Genomic DNA, 23,231 nt, shown 5'->3' with positions numbered 1-23,231 from the left:
ACAAAAATAAACATTAGTGTATATCTAGTATATATGCCAAATATTTAATATGTATTTGTTTATGTATTTATACACTATTTGGGGATTTCCTTAGTTCATTTTGTGTGGCTACAACAAAACACTTAAAGCTGGGTACTTTTAAAGAAAAGAGGTTTATTCAACTCATTATTCTGATATCTGTAAAGCCCAAACAGCATGGAACCAGCATCTGGCAAGGGCCCTCCTGACTGCATCACAATGTGGCAGAGAAATGGAAAGGGAAATGGCTGCATATAGAAAGGGGCAAGTGTGTGGGGTAGCCTTATAACAACCTGCTCTCCTGAGAACTAACTTAGTCCTCTGAGAACTACATTAATCCTTTCTGAGGCTAATGACCCTATAACCTGATCTCCTCCCACTAGGCCTGACCTGTTAAAGATCCACCACATCAGTGGTAGAATGCTTGCTTAGCATGCACAAGGTCCTGAATTCCATCCCTGGACCAAGCTTCCAGCACATGACCTTTGGGGAACACATATACATCCAAACCAGAAGAGGGGTCAACTTTAATTTTCTGAGGACATGGTCTAGTAGGGGAAGAAAGATAAGTAAGCATAGGATTAGAGATCTGAACAACGTACCAAGAAAACATGGTCCAGGTGGTTAACTGTCCCTAAGGCATAGGGGAAGACTTCACAAAGAGCTGGAGTGACGTGAGGATGAGACAGTTGCCAGAGAAAGCAGGGGAAAAGGCAAATTTTTCAAACCAATAACTTCTTGTTGTAAAAATATTTCTTGACATACAGTGAAACTCTGTGTGTGATGTGTGTGTCTCTGTGTGTGTGTGTGTGTGTGTGTGTGTGTGTGTGTGTATAGATGCATGTGTACAGTTTGGCACATATAGAGTGGTTTGACTTCACAGTTATGACTATATTATTCCAATAAATTTATTTGTGCTATTTGCAGTCAAACTTCCTCCTGCCCCTAATCCTTGGCAACAATTAATATGTTCTCTGTCACTATAATTTTGCCTTTTCCAGGATGTCATATAAATGGAATCATGCCATATTAATCTTAAGAGACTGTCTGTCTTCTTTCACATAGCATAATGCCTTATAGATTCATGGGTGTTTTTGCATGTTTGAATAGTTTGTTCCTGTTTATTGCTGAACAGCATACCATCATTGTATGGATGCAGCACAATTTGCTTGTTTAGTCATTCACTTAAAGGCATTGATTCGTTTGCATTTTGGGGGGATTATGAATAGAGCTGCTTTAGACATTAGTGGATAAGTTTTTATGTGAATGAAAGTTTTATTTCTTTAGAGTAAATATGATAGTGTATGTTAACTTTGTAAGAAATTGCTGAACTGTTTTCTATAGTAACTTTACCATTTTATATTCTTGTCAGGAATGCATGTGAGTTATATATGTTTCACTTCCTTGAGAACACTTGGTATTGTCCGGATTTGTTTGTTTATTTGTTTGTTTGTTTTTATGATGCTAGGGACTGAGGTTCTTCCATGCTAGGCAAGCACTCTGCCTCTCAGTTATATCCCTACCCCTGTTTAAGATTCTCCTTAACAAATGCATAATAGTATTTCATTATGTTTTGATTTTTCATTTCTTCAGTCCTAACAAAATTAACATTTTTATGTTCTTATTTCCCATTTATATGCTTTTTGGCTAAGGACCTGTTCATGTCTTATCCTCATTTTAAAATTGGGATTTTTGTTGTTTTATTACCCTTGAATTTTGAGAATTTATATCTTTAAGTATTTTAGGTATAAATGTTTTGATAGTTAAGTTATTTACAAATATTTTCTCTCCAAATTTGTAGCTTGCTTTTTTTTTACAGTATCTTTTTATTCATATTGAGTTTTTAGTTAGAATGAAGTTTAATTTATAATTTTTTTTTCTTTTATGGATTGTGAGTTTTGGCATAGTGTCTATAAACTCTTTGCCTAAGCACACAGGTCATAAAGACTTTCTCCTATGTTTTATCTTAAAATTCTCTAGGTTTAAGTTTCACATTTAGATCTAAGATATCTCTTGCATTTATGTGTGCGTGTGTGTGAGTGTGTGAATGAGATGTAGAGTATAGATTAGGGTTCGTTGCATCTAGATTGTTTAACATCATGCATTAAAAAGATCATTCTTTTGTCATTGATTTGCTTTTGCAAAGATCAATTGGACATACTCTACTTTTATGTATATCTAAAAAGACAATTTTTTTTTAAATTAAAAATCAAAATCAGTTGGACAGTTGGGCGCACAACTAAAATCCCAGCAATTTGGGAGGCTGAGGCTGGAGGATTCCATGTTCAAAGCCAGCTTTGGCAACTTAGTGAGATCTTGTCTCAAACTAAAATAGAAGGGGCTGGGGATATAGTTCAGTGGTAAAGTGCCCTGGGTTCAAACCCCTACCTTCCTCGCCCCCACACAGAGACATATTTATGAGGATCTGTTTCTAGATCTTCAACCTGTTCTGCTGATCCACTGATTATATCTTTTTTTAACACCATGTAGGTTTTTAAAAAATATATTAATTTTTTTAGTTGGACATAATACCTTTATTCCATTCATTTATTTTTATGTGGTACTGAGGATCGAACCCAAGACCCTGCGCATGCTAGGCGAGCGCTCTACTACTGAGCCACAATCCCAGCCCCACCATGTAGCTTTATAGTAAAAACTTACAATCAATAATGTGAATCCTTTATTTTCTTTTTCAGAATTATTTTGCTTTTAATAAATCTATTTAAAATCCTGGGAGGAATTTTGATTGAAATTGCATTTAGTTTGGGTCGGATGGACATTTGAACTCTGTTGCGATCCATGACCTTTTTATTTCTTTCCTCATTTTTTCCAGATTTTAGTATAGAAGTCCTTTGCAAATCTTCATTGATGTAGATATCAAATATCCAAGTATTTCACTTCTAAGGGGTGATTCTACGTGGTATTATAGTTTTAATTTTTATATACATGTGTTCATTGCTCATATGGGGGAAATACAGCAGATTTTTGTAAGTTGACCATGTATGCTGAGACTTTGCTGAACTCACATTAATTCTAGGACATTTGCTTTTGTGTTTTTGTAGAATTCTCAGGATTCTACATGATTGTGGACAATCATTCCAGGTATAAACAGGGACAGTTAATTTCTGTTTCTGATTTGTATTCCTTTTGTTGTCTTCTCTTGCCTGATTGCACTGGCTAGAACTAGTATTGCTTTGAGTAAGAGGATGAGAGTGGACACCATTGCCTTGTTTCTAGTCTTAGAAGGAAAGTATATAGTATTTTAGTCTTAATCATACTGTTAATGTGTAGGCTTTTTGTAGATACTCTATCAAGTTAAAGAAGTTCCCTTGTATTTCCAATTTTTCAAGAGTTTTGTTATCATGAATGTGTGTTGAATTATTAGATTTGTTAAATTGTTTTTCTGTATAAATTCATATAGTCACATGATTTTTCATTCTTTAGTCTATAATTATGGTACATTCTGTTTATTCAGTACATTAAACTAGCACTGCATTGCTGGGATAAAATACACTTGGTCATACAGTGTCATTGTTTATGTATTAGTGGATTTGATCTTCTAATGGCTTGTTGAGAATGCTTGAATGTACGTTCATATAGGATATTTTCTGTAATTTTCTTTCTCATACTGTCTTTGTACAAGTATCTGTGAATTCTGGCCTCATAAAATAAGTTGGGAAGGTTATTCCATTTTGTTCTATTTTCTGGAAAAGATTATGTAGAATTGATGTTATTTCTTTTTCAGATATTTGGTTAAATTAGCCATTGAAACTATTGCTATGGGTTTCCTTTGGGGAAAGAAGGAAAATTATTGACATGTTTAAAATTTAATAATTTTTGATAGAATATTTTCCTTTTAAGATGCTTAGAATAAATGAACAACCACTCCTCATACAAGGAGGTCGTGGAGGAGAAACAAATCAGCCAGCCAGCCATTCAAGGTGTATGTGGACAGTGGAGAGAGGGAGAGCAGAAGTAGAGGCAGCAGCAGTCTGTGAACAGGTCAGAAATGACAATGGATGGAACCAGGTGATAGAGGTGAACAAAGAGGGTGTGTTTGGGGTGTGCTCTAGAGTAAGAACCAATGTGATTTATTCAGGCTTAGGAAGGAGAGAAAAGCATCGAGGTCATCGCCATGATGGAATAGGGATTTATCCTATATTAACAAGAATAATATATCCTATATTACATAACACGAGACTCAGCCTTGCAGAAAAGTGTCAGGTAAAACTTAGCATTCGTTCCTGTGTCATGGGCAGAAAGAAAGAAATTCCCTTCTTATAATAGGAACATTTATCAAAAAACAATAGTAACCCCTCAATATAGTTGAGAAGAAGGTGATTATGCCTACCATTTGTACCATTACTCAGGATTATTCTGAAAGTAGAAATATTCAAAAAAAGAGAGACTACATTGTTATTATTTGTAGATGTTAAAATGTTTAGAAATTGGCCAGGGATGTAGCTCAGTGGTATAACACTTGCCTACCATTTGTGAGGCCCTGTGTTCAACCCCTACAACTGTCAAAAACAACCCAAAATTCTTGAAATCTGACAGAATCAAATGGAGAAAAATTGGAACTAATAATACAGTAAGTTATTATTAGTAAGCAGTAAGCACAAAGTACAAATTCCAATTTGCTTTCATATCCATTTAGTAATAACCTGCCTCAAAATGTAATGTAAAAAACATTTCAGAAACAACAAAATGCAAAATATCTAAGAATAAACTTAATAAGAAATAGAAATACATAATATTTTCAAATATACACTATAATATTTTATCAAAAGTCAGTAAAGAATTGTTTAAATGAAGATTCACACAACATTCTTAGAATCAACATTGTAAAGATAATATCTTCTAGTTTATCTATGAATCTAATATGATTCTGTGAAAATCCATGGAGATTATTTTGGGGGAAACTCGATATTCATTCTAATGTTTATTTGATAAAAGCAGAGTTGGTGTCCCTGACTGCCATTAAGTCTACACTTGAAGAATCATGGGACAGAAATTTCTGGTTACCAGGGTTTTATGAAGGGGCTATTCTGCTTCTCTTTCATTTCCTATAGAAAACAATATAATATATCATTCAGGAATATCTCATGCTGGTTTAAGTTTGTGAGATAAATGATTTCTACATATGTCTGCATAAGGCTGGATTGAAGACATTCACTCACCCCAAAACTTTCTGAGGGATCTAGACAGGGAGTTTTGTTTGACGTTGATCTAAAGGTAATTTCCCTTAGCAGAAAATTATTGATGGAGATGTTATCCAATATTACTTCATTTGAAGTAAAGCTAATTAATTAGTCTCTGTTTTTGTTTGGTTTGTGTATGTTTTAGTAGTACCTAGCTGGTACAATTTGTAGGTAAAATTTTCTCATAAGAACCTATTATATTTGTTACAGTGAAGTAAAATTTATCTTTCTGAGAAATGTGCATATAGATCTCAGGGTGGTTACTTCATTTTGATTAAGAGTCATACTTTGTTTTTCTATTTTTTTCTAAAGGGGAGTAGATCATTAAATGTAAGACATGTGTCATGAAGGTTTTAGGTCTATGAAAGGAATTTGACCAGTGGACTTCTAGAATAAATATTGAAAACAATTTGAAAAATTAGGTTTACTATGTGGGCACAATAGTGGCAGGAATGGGGTACATAGGATCAGATAAAACTGCCTGTGAATTTAAGAAAGGGAAGATGGGAATTGATTGCATTACTCTCTGTACTTTTGTATGTGTTAAGAGTTGTCTAATAAAATTTGTTAAAAATAAATGAAACAAAAGACAAAGCAATCTTTTGTTTTGAACAGCCACTAAAGAAATAGTCAATGGAAAGATACCCAGAAACACTAATCTAAATCTATAGACAAAATTAGATATAAGGTAAGAATATAATAGTTATTACCTAATTTTAGAAAAATACTAAAATGTATAATTTTCATTTTTTAGTAAGGATGGGGATGATAAGAAGAGACCTGTGATCATTCACCAAGCAGTGTTGGGATCAGTGGAAAGAATGATAGCCATTCTTGCAGAAAACTATGGGGGGAAATGGTAAGTGACATGAAAGAGAAAAGCTAGATGTCTTCTATTCTTAAAAATCATGGCTAACAACATTAAATTGGTAGGAAAAATGGCAGTTCCCGCTTTTATAATTAGCAGGTATGCAAAGAATATATAAGAAATCTTGTTCCTTTTGCCAGATCAGAAAACAGAAACAAAGAAAGCAAAAACAGAGTGACATAAAATTGCACTATTTTCTCTTTGGGGAACTCAGTCCTATTAAAGAGTTATCTTTTCACCTGTGTTAAGCCTATCAAAGATCCAGTTACTGTCTGGAAAACACGTGTTCAGTTTCCCAGTGTACTGTCTCTTGTCACACTGCCATCTCTTGTTCAGCTTGTATTGCTTACCTTTGGGTGTTCCTCGTGACCATTTTCTGGGAAGAAAACATGGAAACCTAATCCATAAATAGCTGAGTAATACACTGGTATAAACCCAGAGAGAATGGCCACAGCATCACAGTCCAATCAAGGGATGACTGCGGAAAAGGAAAATGCTCTCCATTGCAGAATGTAGAATAGTACATCTTATGGTCCCCTCTGCCTGGAAGGAAAACTGGCCAGAGGTCTGAAGTTTTACACTGATGTAGGGCTCTGATGTAGGCTTTGGCCACAAGACCAGAGATATAGAAATAATTAGATTGGAAAAATAAATGGCAGATAGATTTGGGGAAGAGGACTTATGGATGATTCCTCAGAATAGGCCATGAAAGTGGTATTACCCACTGTAAGGTCCTCACTGTTGAAAAGAGTCTCAGTATTCTATACAAGAGGGCCCATTCAGTTATCATCAACTTCTTTTTGTCCCTCATAATTATTCATATCATGAATAAAGTGGCCAGAAGGTGATATGCATGAGCTCAATAACATGGACATTCCCTCACCAAGTTATATATTATGACTACATATCTTCTGGGGACACAATTTACCATTGGTAATGACATATCCTGATCCCACAACCCTGGTACCATAACCCAGGGGGAGCATCCAGCTGTCTTGTGGCAGTTTGATTACATTGGATCCCTTTCAGCAAGTGCCAGTGCCAGAAAAGATAGCAAAGTTCACTTTCTTTTCATAGAAGACAGTTACTCTGAATTTTGCTTTGCTTTTCTTTCATACCATGCTTTCTGCCAGCAGCACTGTGAAGTAATTTATAGCCAAGAAGTAAGGCCTGAGCCAGTATTGTTGAATTCACTATCACTGCTCTCAGAAGTAGCCAGCTGCACCTGGAGTTACAGCCCACATTCAGTGAAGGTGCAGTATACAACCTGTGAAAATGTGGCACACCAGCCATTTTTGGTTCCCATCCCATGTTTAAGAAACTGACTATTTGCTCATGTAGTTTGATTCTGCCTTCAGGATCTATAGCCCCACCACTATTATTGCTAGGCATAATACCTGTAGCTTCCACTGTGGATACTGGGCACTGGATGCCAATGCTGAGTCATTGCCACAGGATCCTCAAAAGCCCTATGACGGGCTGTAGCTGTAGCTCAGTGGTAGAGCGCTCGCCTAGCATGTATGAAATACTTGGTTTAATTCTCAGCACCACATATAAATAAATAAAGGTCCATCAACAACTAAAATATATATATAATATATATGAATATTACCTACTGGCCACTTTACTCATGAGTAATTATATAATTATATATATATGTATATATGTATGTATATATTATATATATATATATGTATATATATATATGTATATATATATGTATGTATATTATAGTCAGGGTGCTGTGTTTGTATATCTTCCACAAACTAGTTCCCACACATGCATTCTAGTGTTCATGTCAAGAGAGGGCAGGGAAGAAAATTTCTGAGCAGGAATACTAAGGTAAGAAATTTCCCTGAGTGTCTTCCAAAGGTACTGGGCAATTCGAGTCTGTGTATAACTGAGATATTTAATTTAGGACCTTGGAGAAATATATTGTGGTGTCATGGAGCTTTTAAGCTATTAAAATTATACAGAAGCCAAAAATATAGGCAAGAATATAGATACTAAGTGTGAGTTAATATGTATATATTTCTTTCTTTTATACCCAATATTCTGTATTTTATCATATGTAATTATGTTTACCATATATATTATTTCATTTTTGCAATTTAAGAAAAATACATAAATACATACATTCATAAAGTACCATCTGGGAATAGTCCCAATTGTATTCCCTTCTAACTTCAAACTAATTTTGATGGTACCATACCATAGGATCAGTATTTATCACTACTGAAGGGAAATTGTATTCCCAGAGGCCATGTAGTGATTTGGAACTTGGTGAAGGAATATCCATGTTTTTAATTTAAAATCCAGTTGAAATGATGGTGTCTTACATTAAAATGGTAGTGTGAAAGTGGCAAAAACAAACAAACAAAAAACAACTAAAGATAACTAGTGAAATTAGAAGATGAAGTAGGAGACAGGAGGTGGTGCCAGTGTATGGTATGGGCTGTCCTCCTCACAGGGACCAAGATTTCTGACACCAGCTGACCTGTGAGGGAAATGTCTCCAAAAACTAAAAGAAAAAACGGTTAAAATGTGGTTCCCTGGGGAAAGTAAGACTGGGGACAGACTGAGGCCAGAGCATGTTATACACTCTGGTTTTCATCAAATGTTTAATTATGTCCATCATATGTTATTTTATTTCTACAGTTTAAGAAAAAATATATAAATGTGCACATTCATAAAGAACTGTCTGGGAATAATCCCTATTGCATACCCTTCCACCTAGAAATTATGATGAAGAAATAGGCAAATGTCCACATCAAACATTGCTTTTACCTACCCCTCCATGTTTTTTAAAAAATATTACATTTTGACACAATCAATACAGAGAGGTGCAGCATAGTCTTTTCTCAGTTTCCACCCACTCCCATGATAACACTTGCAGAATTTAAGTATCACAACCTAGGAAAGAAGGATTGATATGATCTATCAACCTCATTTAGATTTCACCACTTTCACTTGTACTCATTTAAGAGAGTGTGTGCTTCTGTACACACACAGACACACACACACACACAAACACGTGCATGCTTAGTTCTATAAGGTTTTTATCACAGTGTCTGGATGGAATAACTGCTGCCAGTCAAGGCTCACTTATAAGGACCCTCCTATTCTTATTATTCCCACTAATGCTCTATCTCACTCCTGTCTACCAATCTGGAAACCATGAATCTGTTCTGCATTTCCATAGAGCTGTCAGTTTAATATTGTCAAGTATGCGGAATCAAATAGTATGCAATCTCTTCAGATCAGCTTTTTTTTTTTTAACTCAGTGGAATTCCTTTGAGATCCATCAGTGTTATGTCAAGTACCAACACTTGGTTTACTTTTACTTAATGATGTTCCATAGTGTGGAAGCGCCACAATTTGAACATTCTCCTGCTGAAGGATATTTGGGGGATTTATGGCTTTTAGCTATTACAAATAAAGTGGCCATGTATGTTAGTGTGCAGGATTTATGTGAACATAAGTCTTCATCTATTTGGGATAAATGCCCAGAAGCACAAGTATATGATTAACCTTCCATCTGTGTTCCAACCCATTTTTCCTTCTCTTTTCCTATCAAAATTCCAGATTTCTCCTTTTGTCTACTCTACTGCCTTTTAACTCTTAATGTGGTTTAGTTTGCTTCTAAACCATTCCACTGAAATTGCTCTCTTTTAAAGCCATACTTTTAAAAAAAATCTTTGGTTATTTTTTAATCACAGAATAAGTGGTCATTTTGAAATGATTTTGAAAATGTCTACTTTTCAGGCCTTTCTGGCTATCTCCTCGTCAGGTGATGGTCATCCCTGTGGGTTCAACTTGTGAAGAATATGCAGTTCAGGTAAAATTAGAGACATTTGAAGTACCTAATACTTTGCCATGTATTCTGTGTAGGTCATTGACTTGAAATGTCATCCCTGCTTTAAAATACTGGATAACTAACACATTAATTTAATAAGTTTTCAGTATTGGAAGTAACATGAAACATATCCATGTAGTTGAATCACAATGTTTTTGAGAAATTAGTATTTCAAAACATAATTAAATCATTCTTTTCCATATGGCTCTATTAGAGAAGAATACCTTATTATCTGTTACTGCATAACAATTTCCCTAACACTGAGCAACTTAAAACAGCAAGTATTTATTATCTCAGCATCCTCAAGGTAGGAATCTGGGAGCAGCATAGCTAGTGCGTTCTGGTGTGGTGTCTGATGAGATTGCAGTCAGGCTGTCACAGGGCTGCAGTCCTCCAGGCTTACTCACATGGACTTTAGCTCCTTACCTTATTGACTTCTTCCTAGGCTGCCTGAATGTCCTCACAACATGGCAGCTTGAGTGATCTGGGGAGTGAGAGATGCAGTCCTTTATAACCCAGCCTCAGAAGTGTACTACCACCACTTCTGCCCTCCTCTGTGGGTAACAGACTGACTGATACAGGGTAGAGGGCTACACAGGGGTATGAATATCAGATGGGAATAATGAGGGCTGTCCTAGAGTCAGTCTGTCAACCAAAAATAATGTAATAATGAAAGTATTCCTTGTCCTTCCAGGTATCCAATGAATTTTTTGAGGAAGGATTTATGGCCGATGTTGATTTAGATGACAGCTGTACACTGAATAAGAAAATAAGAAATGCACAGTTGGTTCAATATAATTTTATTTTGGGTAACTTAAATTTGTTTATATTTTTTCAGTTTGTTTATATTTTTGGCTTTAATTTTTTTAAAAAAAGCAAAATAAGGACTATGGCATAACTACTTGATTATGACAGTTTGATTGTAAATATCTACGGACAAAGAAGAGTCCTGGATTAGCTGTTGCTAGGTCCTCTGTTATTTGCTGGATGAAAACTTATAAAGTTCCACATGTATCCTGTTGTATAGTATTATTAACAATAGTGAACATATCAAATGAAAATGAAAGAAATTTGAAAGTAACCTCTTCAGTAGCATTATTCTCCTTATGTTTCAGCCATGTGACAGAACTGAAATATTTTCCCTTGCTTTGCTGGTTTATTAGAAATCATGGGAATTAAACAAATGAATGAGAAAGATTCCAAATTTTCAAAAGAAAAGAATTAAGGTGAAAAATAAAATAACTTGAGGAACTTGAGTAATTGGATACAGAATCTAAAATTTCGGTTGTAAACCTGTATAATCAAAAGAAACTGATATTGACATGCCTGCAGGCATGATATTGCTCTCTCTTATAAGCTGAAAGAATAGTAGAAAACACAATCAATAAACATAAAGTTGTCCTATCAACAATTATTCATTGATAATGTTTGACTCTGTGGTAGGTATTGTATTGTTAATCAGGCTCATTATGGTGACAGAAATCTCAAATTAGGTTAGACAAAGATTTATCAGAAGGGTACCCATGTCATGAAAAGTGGACCTAAACAGCCCAAAGCATTAGAAAAGTAACCAGGAGCCTCAGCCCTTACAAGGATTATCTCTCCCCATTTCTGGTTCCTGTTTTTGCACAGTCATGTATGCTTCACTTGAGTATCTAGTTTGTTGGAATTATCAGTGGACCAGTTTGTTCCTTTTGTGTGGCAAGAAACATGGCTGCAGATTCCTGCTATCATCTCACAATATGGATTACTACCGAGAACAAGCTTTTTGCCCACATCCCAGAAAATTCTGGTTGGCCAGCATGGGTCTGTGTGCATCTTTTGACTTATCGAGTATCACCAGGTAGAGTCAGGGGATCTGTAAGATTTCCTGCTCTAATTCATGCCCCATGGCCACAATACTGTATTCTCAAGAGAGCAATAAAAAGATTTGATTATAAGTCATTCCTTACCTCAAGACACTCAGCTAAAGCATAAACTTAATGACCATTAGATAGACCATTAGTGACTAATACTGAAGAAAAATTCTGTTAGACTCATAATACCACTGTTGACTTAATGGTTGATTTATTTCCCTTCCTTTCTACAGTGTTTGGAGAAAAAGAAAAGATAAATAATGCTGTAAATGTTCGAACAAGGGACAACAAAATTCATGGAGAGATTTCAGTAACTTCTGCCATTAATAAATTGAAGAATCTCAAGAAATCACGTACACTAAATGCTGAGGAAGACTTTTAAAGTGCTTTCCTTGTACTTGCTTCTATGTAATCTATTTTGACCTTTGCAAATGTATTTTTCCTAACTAATTAACATGTTAGAACTTCTAAGAACTTTGGACCCACTGATGGATCCACTCATGGGATCAGTTGAAATGGGTCACAGTGAATGATTAGCATATATGTATAAAGTTAATTCATTAATGTGTTCTGAAGATGATAAGAAGAGAAGCTTGGGAAATTTCCAAGCAGTCAATGACTTCAGAGACCTCAATGGTGAGCTATTATTCATTGCAACATGGAAACACTAGAAAATGAGATATATGAAGTTATTGCTAAGACTTGTGATTTTCAGCAGATAGGCTTCAAGGCTAGGGATAGATATCAGTTGCAGAGCGCTTGCTTAGAATTCAAAAGGACCTGGGTTCTATCCCAAGCACTAAGAAAAAAGGAGGAAAAAAGATGGGTTCCATTAAAAGTCCACAAAGCCTTTTTGACTTTGAGGGGAAATCTTATTTTCTTATGTCTCAGGTATTTTTATGGCTGTTTTTAAGTTAACATTGAAACTTTATCTCATTTAAATGGAATCATTACTTAATTTGTTTTAACTACCCGGCAACAATAAGTAAAGCAGTATTAATAAATATTGAATTACTGACAAAGGACTCATAAAATCAAAGAAATTCAGTGTTGTGGAATCTGTTATTTGCATTGTAGTTTAAGAGTTGCAGTTTTAATGCTTCTAATTAAAAAGTGAGCTTTGTTCGTCTTTAGAAATAATGAATTTCCCAATAAAATGCATCACACAGTGTTTCCTTGTTTCGGCTTTGGGCTTATACCAGTAAGATGCTCACTTAGAGTTAAATTGCTTTTTTGTTGGGAATGACATTTTATTGATTTATAGACTCAAAATGATTTCTGATTTTTACTTCCTGAGGAATGTGAACTGTGAAATAGTTGGTAAACAAAGTGTCATATGTCAGGCCTGTGTAGTAGTAATAAGTGTACCTTGTGATAAAAATTTTAAAGCATGTGCCAGTGGTTATTCCGTGTTCTTTTTTCTTCTTTCACTCATCAAAAGTGCAAGTCAAAGAGTGGGTGTTAGAGAGTGACAGTAATACAGCCCTGGAGAAGAGGCTACTCCACTGCTGGTTGCTACCCAAATATTCAAATTGGTAGGAAAGCAGGTTTTTTATTTAAAGCCAGCTTTGAAGGAAGTTAGAAGAAAATTTTTATTTCACAATTCCATCTTGGGAGGCTCTGAGGATAAAGACAGCTTTTAAAAAAAGAGAAGAGGCAGGCAAAGTGAGACAAAAATTAGGAAATACCCATATGCAGATTTAGTTAGCCTACGATAGAGTGCAGGGCAGGGAACAGTTTGGCATTGTGGGCTTCCTTGGAGTCTCTTAGACCAGGGGAGGTCAGCTCCTCAGCCTTTACTCTCTTAGCATGAGGAAGCTGCTCTCAGTTTTAGAGGGGCCCGAATTCGGCCTATTTCATGGGCAGCCCGAAGACCCCAAAGTGAACGATCTTGTGGCGGGTAAAGAGGGGTGGAATAGAGAGGCACCCCAAGACGTCTGCTGTGCTGGGAACAGACATAGGTGGGTAAAGCGTTCCCTTTCTTACCCTAGGCTGGTCGCCTTCGGGGAGAGGCTGTGCTCAGACCTTCCTTTCGCGTGAAAAATCCCACATCGGGCTTTTCCCCAGTCGTACAGGAATTTTCTCTAAATACCACGTATCCTTAAGGAGTTGGCTAGTAAGGCAGGTCCAGTTATGAAATGTGGTCCCAGCACCTTCGCACAGTACCTAGCACACAGTAGCAACATTTATCTCTAAACGTATGCATCCAACTACCTGAATATAGTGCCTAACTTCCCAAATTTCCGCCTCTACCTTCAGTCACTTCAGGGGTGAATTTCGGTACTACAGCGATCCTTTCCCAGGCTCCAGCAGTGGAAGGAGAAGGAGGCGGGGCACGCGTCTAGTCAAATAGTGTGAGGGACCCTTGGGGACCGAGCATTTTCACCGGGTCAGGCGATTGCACTCCTCCAGGTGATCTTCCGCAGGTGCAGCGAAGAAGAGGACCACGCAGAATAGCGCAGGGACCACAGCTTCAGAGCGCCTGCGCCCTGGAATCCTCAGGCTGCGCCCGGACACGCCCCCATTAGGAGCGCGCCGGGAACCCCGCCCCCGGCCCGGAAGTGCGCGGGCGCCGGCAAGATGGCAGCTGCAGCGGGACCGCTCCTGTGCCTCCGCCGCTTGTGTCGCGTGCTGCTCTTCCTCTCGCAGTTCTACATTCTATCTGGTGGTGGTGAGTTAAAGGTCGGGGGTCGCGCCAGGGCGGGCTGAGAGTTTAGAGGGTTCCAGGAGCTGCTAGAAGCGTTGGGGCCAGGACCACAGAGGCTGCGTGCTGGGCGGTGGGCGGCGGGTAGCTGCAGTCTGGCGTGCCCTGGATGCCTCGCCGGAGCCTGTGCTCAGCTACCTCTCTACCGAACCCTCCAGCTGAGAGGGAACTCTCTGGGGCTCCACCGGGGAAACAGAAACCGAACTTAAAACCGCCTTTGTTACCTGCAGACTCGAAACGGTGTAGACCCTATTGGTGATGCGCCCTTTCAGTTTTCTGTCTTGGGGAAGTCAGACCCTGAGGTTTTCAAGAGCAGTTATTGGCTTGGTGTAGTACTTGCGTGTTAACCACACAGATCAAGGTTTTCATATCCCGGGATAACGTGTTTCTCTAATTGTAGGATCCTTAAATTTAGAGCATTCGCAGCCGCTGGCTCAGGCAATAAAGGATCCAGGCCCAACACGTACATTCACAGTAGTTCCCAGGGCAGCAGGTACTAGACGTTTTCTATTCTAGTAAATGTGCCTTTTTATATATAGTAGTTTCTTTCTGTTTTTGATACAGTTTCTTTTAGTATACGAAGTCACTTAATTTTTGACTGTGCATTGTATCTTAGGTTATGTGAAATACGGGCAGATACACAGCCATTTTCAGTAGACAGTTTTGGTATTTGAATACCTTTTGACATTCCTACCTCATCTCTTTTCCAACCTCACGCTTCTCATTTCAGTCTTATTTCTGTTATTTTTCCACTTCCTCGATCAAAGTAACCTTTAACCAGTGCTTCTTTCCCTTCAGAAAATCCCTTCTATTTCTAGCACCCAGTTCCTGCTGGTGATTAAAAGGTCCCCCAATGCTGTATGAATTGGAAGCGTATGAGAGGGATTAATGGAGACTGAAGTCTTGAGTCTCATGGTGCTATTGGGAACTTGAGGAAATTATTCACCCCTCTTGGGCCTTTGTTTCCTCTCCATTCAGGCTGTGAGGTTAGCCTAACTGCCTGAAAGCAGTTGTGGTTCTAAAGTGTCCAGCCATGTCAAAATAGGAACAGTAGAAAAGAAAATTGTATTTTGTAGATTGACTGCTTAATACAGTGGTGTTTGGTAAATGGAAAGTAGTTTCATTCCTTTAGAGTTCCATTATACTAATGACTCAAAACTGGAAGAGGTATTTTAGGATTTTTATTTGAATGTGAATTAATGCATTTTTTTAAAGAGAAAACGCAAGAATTCTTGGCTCTTTTACACATTTTTTAAAACCCCTCTTCTCATTAATACTAGTGACTTTTATGTTCTATTAACTGTAAAAAATGTGTTGCCCCATTGTTTGGATTGGGAAAAACGTTGCAACTTGCTGAAAAAATTATTAAAATATGGAATTAATTTGAACCTTGTTATAAAAATATAAATATTATATTAGCAAATATGGCTTATTGAAATATCAGTGTGGAATAATGACAAAGTGTTTTCTAGAGTTGGTACACCAAAGGTGTCAGTGGCTTCATTTCCTATCCAGTAAATTTGAATGAAAAGAATTTTGGATTGGAAATGGGGAGATTTGAATTCTGGCTTCATTTGTACCATAGATTCCCTGAGATTTTCCATAACTCCTACCTTGTCTAAGATTTAGGTTTTCATCTTATAAATGGTAGATTTTTTGAGCTCCTAACATGCACCTAACATTTTCTCTACATTATTTGTACATGAGCATCTTCAATATTCATGGCCACTTAGGAGGCAGGACTGAAATACTTTTTACCAGTATGTTGCCCACCTGGTCATACAGCTGGTTGGTGCCAGAACCATACTTTAATTGTAGGTGTCTCTCTGACTCTGACTCCAACTTAGTGCTTTTTGCATTCCAGCATAGTGTCTCATTGCTAATGTTTGTGTCTCTTCACCTTAGAAAAATTGTTTTCCTGTTATTCTGATCAGTGTCAAGAGAGAATAAGCCACTCTCTCACCTCTCACAGAAAGTACCGATGAAGTGTCCAAGCAGTGGTTTGTGTAGCAGACTTCCTGCAGACTGTATAGACTGTGCTACAAATTTCTCCTGTGTCTATGGGAAGCCTGTCACTTTTGACTGCACAGTGAAACCTTCTGTTACATGTGTTGTAAGTACTGCAGCTTACCTATTCTAAATAAATGCATTGTAAATTCCCAAGTTAAAAGTGTTGTTAGATTTGACTGTTGGAGGGATATTCTGAAATTGTTTTTGTATTCTTTTATAACAGCCCTATAAAGTACATAAATAGAAATAAATTTTAAAATCCTGTATTCCCTTCCTTATCAAATTGCTACTGTTCCAATTATGTTGGTAACTGACAAGCCAGTTGGTATTATATGAAAATGTGCAGGACAGAAATGTTGTTTTGTAAGACCTGGAGAAGGTCTCATTTTACTAGTGTTTCTGAAGTGGGTGTAATCCCTGCAGATGGGTTCTGTGTTCTTGGTAGTAAGAACTGGTATAATATAGAGGCATGAAAATCTCTTTTTACATAGATGAGCTTGCAAAGAAGTCAGTTCTTTGTAATGACAAGATGGATTCAGTAAATGTTGGGATGACTGCATACCTCTCTGGAAAAAAAAAATTAAGTCCCTGTTTTGTCCAAAATAAATCCCAGATAGAAATATAGCTGAAAGAAAGGTAAGAGTGTCCTTTTTTGAGGGTCACTGAGCTGCAAGTTTGGAGGAGGATCCAGTTTCCCTAATCCCAGCTTGGTGCTTCTGTAAGCATAGCACATTCCCTTGCTTCTGAGTTCCAGGTCTTCCCTGCCATCTCCAGTTGCAGTCTGCACCTCAGGGTTTTTCCTCCTGCTGTCATCTCCATGAGCACTTGGCATGGTCACCCAATAGGCAACCCAACTGAGAAGAACTACATGACACACAGCAATTCAGACATATATGCCATGTGATTGTTCTAAGCTGGAAAATGCTGGGAAAATTGGGAACTTGGAAGCAAGGCAGTGTGCTATGCTCACAGAAGCATCAGGCAGCTATCTGTGACTATGACCTTATAAAATAATCTTTTTCTATACTACTAAAATATATGTACTCTGTTAAGCATCCCTGAGTTCAATTGCTGGCACAAAAATAAATAAATAATTAAAATAAAAATTCATGTACTGATTAAAAAATAAGTTAATTAGGCAAAAGTGATAAAATAATCTTATCACCTTGAAATAACTTTTGCTATTTTGATGTGAGTTTATGTAGGTTTTTCCCCACTTTGGTAGGTAGTATATATTTGGGTGTATATTTTTATGATTATAAGATCATACAACATACATTTGTTTTGCATACATATTGTTTTTGTGTCTATTTTTCTCCCACTTACTGCTAGTTCTTAAATATACATAATTTAGAAATTTTGTATTATATGACTATGTGGTCTTAATGACATGATGGCAAACAACTGTATTATGATTGAGTAATTCTGTGTCCTTCGATGTGTAGGATCAAGACTTCAAATCCCAAAAGAGCTTTATCATCAACATGACTTGCAGATTTTGCTGGCAGCTTCCTGAAACAGATTATGAGTGCTCCAATTCCACCAGCTGCATGACAGTGTCCTGTCCTCGGCAACGTTACACTACCAACTGCACAGTGCGGGATCACATCCATTGCTTGGGTAAGTCAGTCAGAGTTCAAGGAATTTCATAAACAAAGTATTTCTAAGTTCACCAGAAACTTGAAAATTTAATTATTTTATCATATACACCAGCGGTTTTTTAGTTGTGCCAATCTGCATTAGTAGACTTGATGGACTGAAAAAGAAATGTATGGAAAATGTGCAACTCTTTTTAAATACAAAATTGCATAAAACAAAAAATATCTCAGATCTAAAACACTGTAATTGAATTTCCCCTGATTAACAATGAACAATTCTGATACATTGTAACCACCTGAATGTTCCCTTTGTCCACTTGTTCTTCATTCTCCATAGAGGTAACAACTTTTGAATTTCATCATCCACTTCCCTTTTAAAATATTCTGTGGTTCTGTTTGTGTGTGTGTGTGTGTAAGTGTGTGTAATATAGTGTGATATGCTCTTTATTTTAGATTAGATGTATAAAATAACATAAGACTGTGGTCTTCTGGGACCTCTTTCCTCTCAACATTAGGGCTCTAATGGGACTTCTCTTATTATTTTTACACTGTCAGATTATAAATTATAAAATTGTATCAACAGTGTATCCAGTCTCCAAGGTATTGAATTTTTTGCTGTTTTCACCTATTGCAGTAACTCTTAAAATTTCTGTACCTATCTTCTGTTTGTATATTTGTAGCAGTGTGTCTGGCATATATTCTCCCTCAGGTCTTATTTTCTAGAGTGGTTTACATTCTGAAATTTACATTCCCACCAGTGGTAGCCCATAACTATTCTTGATGATCTAGATCTTCAGTATGTCTTATCTTTAGGTTTTGTCTAATATTAAAGATTTCTGGTATTATTTTATATTCTTGGTACTGTCCTTAGGTGACCCTAAAACTCCCAGATTTTGACTTTTTTCCTCCCCACTTTCCTTAGAGTATCTTTTGATTAATAGAATTTTGAAAATGTGATTAAATAATTAGTCTTATAGTTAACTACTACTTTTTGTTGTTTCTTTTCCCACCCCAGGTTCATAATTTTCTATATTTATTTTCTTTTAAAAACTGGAAATTTGGCCTTTCACAGTTAGTACTATAATCCACGAGAAATTGACTTTGGTAGATGTTAGGAGGCAAGTTCACCTTTCTGTTTCCTCCCGCATAGATAGCCAATTTTGCAGCTCATCTCTGTCACTCTCTATTATATGTCAAATGTTTATATGTGGTGCTGGTTCTGGGCTGGCTCTTCCTGTTGTATATATCTGTCTTCACCCAAAGTTTTGATATCTAGTAGAGTATTTCATATTCTTTAAATTTTAACACCAACTTAACTGATTTAAATATTAAATCTGTGCTTATAGATGGTAAGGACTTTCTTTGTGTTATCAACTAGAGTAAAACTAATTATAAATAGAGGTGACCTTTTGATTCTAAATTATAAGGCACTAGTTATAATGACATCTCTGAGAGTATTTTTGTACCCATTTTTTAATGTAGAGTGTTTTCCTTTTTCTTTTTGTAAGGTAATCGTACTTTTCCCAAAATGCTATACTGTAATTGGACTGGAGGTTATAAGTGGTCGACTGCTATGGCTCTAAGGTAAGCTTTGGTATTAATAAGTTAAAAATACCATTTGGATTTCTTTGGGATCAATGAAATTTTTCAAACATTAGGCTTAGCCAGACACATCCTTTGCTAAGATCCTACCACTTCTGTTAGATAGCCTCTAGAAAACACAGGTGCAGATAGGTAAAAAGATCAGTCAGTACTTTTGTAGAATTTAGCTGCAGGCATATTTAGATTTTAAGTCATTCTAGAAATGACTTAATTAAGTTGTTATTGTAGAGCATTAGGACTAATCAGGGTTCCCATCCTGAACCTATGTGAATCAGTAAAATGCATACGTTAAAATATGAAGGTTTTGCAAGGTATATTTTTAAATTTTAAGTAACATTGACCTTATAAAAAATAACATTATTTTATATAATGTAAGCTATTTTATATAAGTTTATTATAATATAATGAAAAGTGGAAAATAAAGAAAAACTAAATAATCTATAATTTTATCATCCAGATAATTACAGATCTATAACTCTTAAAATGTTTATATTTTAAACTTTTCATTAGGATTATATCAGTCTTCCCACTAAGGGGAAAGACAAGTGGGGCCCTGGTTAAATGTTTAATCAAAAAGTTATGTTATCTACCATGAAGTCTTGATGTTAGAGCCTGAGACCTGCGATATGTGACATAGGGCAGGATTTTTTAACCTTCTCCCTGTTGACATTTTGAGCCAAATAATTCTTTGTAGTAGAGCTGTCCTGTTCATAGTAAAAATGTTCAGTAAGTGTCCTTAGCCTATACCTACTACTAGTTGTCAGTCATACCCCATTCCCCCAGTGGGGACAATCAGAATGCCTCCAGACCTGGCTAAATGTTCCCTAGAAGGCCAAATTGCCCATTGTTGAGAGACATTACATTAGGGTTTGTGCTGACCAGAGGTTTACTGGAAAGTAAAAGAGGAATCCAAGATAGGAAATTAGACATGACAAAATAAGATTTGACAGCTGGCCATACATAGTTTTTGTCAGTTAATTATTCAAATTAAACTAGCAATTGACTTTAAAAGAAAACTTTTTAATTTAAAGTAATTTTAGACTTATATAAATGTCATAACGATGGTAGAGAGTTTCTTGCACACCCCTCACCCAGTGTCTGCTGCATAGTTAACATCTTACATTACCATGATACATTTAAGGACTTAAAAATTGTTTCCTTCATTGAGTTTAACGTAGTACTTTTTTTTTTCTTTTTTTAAATCAATGTTTTATTTCCAGTTTTACGGCATCTTACTGAACACTTAGGCACATATTAAAAATGGATCTCATATTTTCTTTGCAAACAATTTACAATTTGCATTTTCAAGGAGTTCAGGGTTAACATAGTACTTTTAAAATATTCTCTGTAAATGAGATGTGCCCCAAAGTACAGTTGTCCCTCAGAAGCCTTGGGGTGTTGATTCCAGGGTCCACTTGGATACTCACATCCTTTATGTAAAATAGCATAGTATTTGCAAAGAACTGTAGATATCCTTCCACATGCTTAAATCATCTCTAGATGATTTATAATACCTGATACAATGTGAATGCTATAGTTTTTTTTTTAATGTTTTTCTTTAGTTTAGATGAACAAAATGACTTTATTTATTTAGTTTTATGTGGTGCTGAGGATTGAACCCAGTTCCTCACACATGCTAGGCGAGCATTCTACCACTGAACCACAACCCCAGCCCTGAATGCTATGTTAATAGTTGTTATTCTATATTGTTTAGGTAATAAGGGCAAAAAGAAAAGTCTGTGCATTTTTAGTACAGATGCAGTTTTTTTCCCAAAAAATATTTTTGATCTGTGGTTGATTGACTACAAATGCAGAACCTCCTTTGGAAACACAGAGCCAGCAGTCTTCTGCAGTAGGGGGAGGGTGTAGGTTAACAATATCAAAACAGAGTTGGCTGAATGTGAATAATCATGAGAGCTGGCTCATGGAAACTATTTTCTACTCTTTCCTTTCATTTGAGTTTTGAAATTTTTATAATATATATTTTCCTGATATTGTTAGATCTTAAGATTTGAAGCACTTAAATTTGAAATTTTCCCTAGTTAAGCATTTTACTAATATACTACAACATTTCTTATTAAAAAAAAAAAGAATCATTAATTCGTAATACTAAATTTTTAGATAAGAGTGACTGAAAAGCCGGGCATGTGGCTGGGGAGGCTGAGGCAGGCGGATTGTGAATTCAAAGCCAGCCTCAGCAAAAACAAGGTGCTGAACTCAGTGAGACCCTGTCTCTAAATAAAATACAAAATAGGGCTGGGGATGTGGCTCAGTGGTCGAGTGCCCCTGAGTTCAATCCCCAATACGAAAAAGAAAAAAAGTGACTGAAGAAAGTTAAGACAACTTTATCTGGTTTACTTCATTGTGGTATATGTCTCAAGATTCCAGCTCAGGACTACATGTCAGAACACTTTCTGTCAGACTAATTTGATTAAAAAGCAATGAAATTGATTATTTTTATTAAAAAGAGAAAAACATATCTTTCACCATGGTTAAAAATTGTGTGCATCTTTATTCATTTTTTTTCTTGGTGCTGGGGATTGAATCCTAGGCCCTGTACATGCTAAGCCATATGTGTTTATTTTTGATAAGCAGTCTTGCCCAGCATTATTTGGTGTTGTGAATTTATGAAATGGTCATTTATGCTCTAACTAGGGGTTGTTATAATTTAAGACCTTTTCACAAATGTGACTTGGCGTGGATATTAAGCCATAGCTGGCTACATTTACAGATTTCAGCCTACTTTTTTGTTGCAGCATCACACTAGGTGGGTTTGGAGCAGACCGCTTCTACCTGGGCCAGTGGCGTGAAGGCCTGGGCAAGCTCTTCAGCTTTGGTGGCCTGGGAATATTGACACTAATAGATGTCTTGCTAATTGGAGTTGGCTACGTGGGACTAGCAGATGGCTCTTTGTACATTTAGCTGTGGTTATGTGCTTCAGAGAGGAGCAATCCTTAGGAAAAGGTCTGTTGGCCTATAGTAACTGATGTGTTGTGAGTTGTGTGTTTGTATGTTTTTAATGTACAGCATCTGTACTTTGCTTGCCTTGATAAAGGTAAAATAAAGAAGTTAAACACTGAACATGCTAACCTGGAATTTGTTTTTATTTACCTGAATTATTTTTTTTCTGTGAAAAAATATAAACTTAAACCCAGAAGAACAAATTCTGCAGTGATGGAAAGACCATTTAATTCCATGAAGTTAGTTTTATTGTTGCTTGAGTCAATCTGTGGTTTGTATCTCCAACCTGAAGGGGATGTCTTGAAAAGCCATTCAGCTGTGAATGTAGAGAATGGGTGAGCTCTGATTCTGTTACCTAACTAAGGTTTTCTATGTCTGCTTCAGTCATCTTTTGAGCTTTGCAGTATAGTCTGGTCTTTATAAAGTAAAATGTAGAACTTATGTGTTTAATTGCCATGATTCAAATTTTGTTAATAAGGTAGAGGGTTGCAAATGTATTAAAATTAATAAAATTACACTCTTAAGAAATATTGTACACCTGTTTTTATATTTAAATA

The 23,231-nt window shown here is 36.4% G+C and overlaps 1 protein-coding gene and 1 pseudogene across 3 annotated transcripts in view; both read left to right on the top strand.

Annotated features, from left to right (window-relative positions):
• Positions 1–13,204, top strand: part of LOC143387185 (threonine--tRNA ligase 2, cytoplasmic-like) — a 105,762-nt pseudogene extending 92,558 nt beyond the window's left edge. Inside the window, exons 9-12 of the transcript XR_013154881.1 lie at positions 5,974–6,078; positions 9,853–9,925; positions 10,638–10,752; positions 12,033–13,204. The product of XR_013154881.1 is annotated as a threonine--tRNA ligase 2, cytoplasmic-like (transcript). The remainder of the gene's footprint in view (positions 1–5,973; positions 6,079–9,852; positions 9,926–10,637; positions 10,753–12,032) is intronic.
• Positions 12,342–22,794, top strand: LOC143389875 (TM2 domain-containing protein 3-like). Of its 2 annotated transcripts, none has more exons than XM_077108040.1 (6): positions 12,342–12,435; positions 14,226–14,470; positions 16,476–16,616; positions 17,959–18,133; positions 19,620–19,695; positions 22,470–22,794. In XM_077108040.1, exons 1-6 carry the CDS (start codon positions 12,342–12,344, stop codon positions 22,633–22,635), a joined length of 897 nt encoding a protein of 298 aa, XP_076964155.1. In that variant the 3' UTR covers positions 22,636–22,794. The 2 variants fall into 2 exon arrangements, with proteins under 2 accessions (XP_076964155.1, XP_076698742.1); XM_076842627.2 differs by lacking the exon at positions 12,342–12,435 and adding an exon at positions 14,904–14,996 and having other exon boundaries at positions 14,303–14,470; positions 16,438–16,616.
• The last annotated feature ends 437 nt before the right edge of the window (positions 22,795–23,231 follow it).

The sequence above is a fragment of the Callospermophilus lateralis genome, unplaced genomic scaffold (assembly GCF_048772815.1).
Source record: "Callospermophilus lateralis isolate mCalLat2 unplaced genomic scaffold, mCalLat2.hap1 Scaffold_121, whole genome shotgun sequence".
Taxonomy (NCBI): domain Eukaryota; kingdom Metazoa; phylum Chordata; class Mammalia; order Rodentia; family Sciuridae; genus Callospermophilus; species Callospermophilus lateralis.
Note: the sequence above shows the minus strand (reverse complement) of the source record. Positions and strands in the feature narration are given on the sequence as shown.

Coding starts and splice junctions, on each gene's coding strand:
- LOC143389875 (XM_077108040.1), top strand. CDS start 12,342: ATGTATAAAGTTAATTCATTAATGTGTTCTGAAGATGATAAGAAGAGA. Junction 12,436..14,225: donor TGACTTCAGAGACCTCAATG/GTGAGCTATTAT, acceptor GATCTTCCGCAG/GTGCAGCGAAGAAGAGGACC. Junction 16,617..17,958: donor AACCTTCTGTTACATGTGTT/GTAAGTACTGCA, acceptor TTCGATGTGTAG/GATCAAGACTTCAAATCCCA.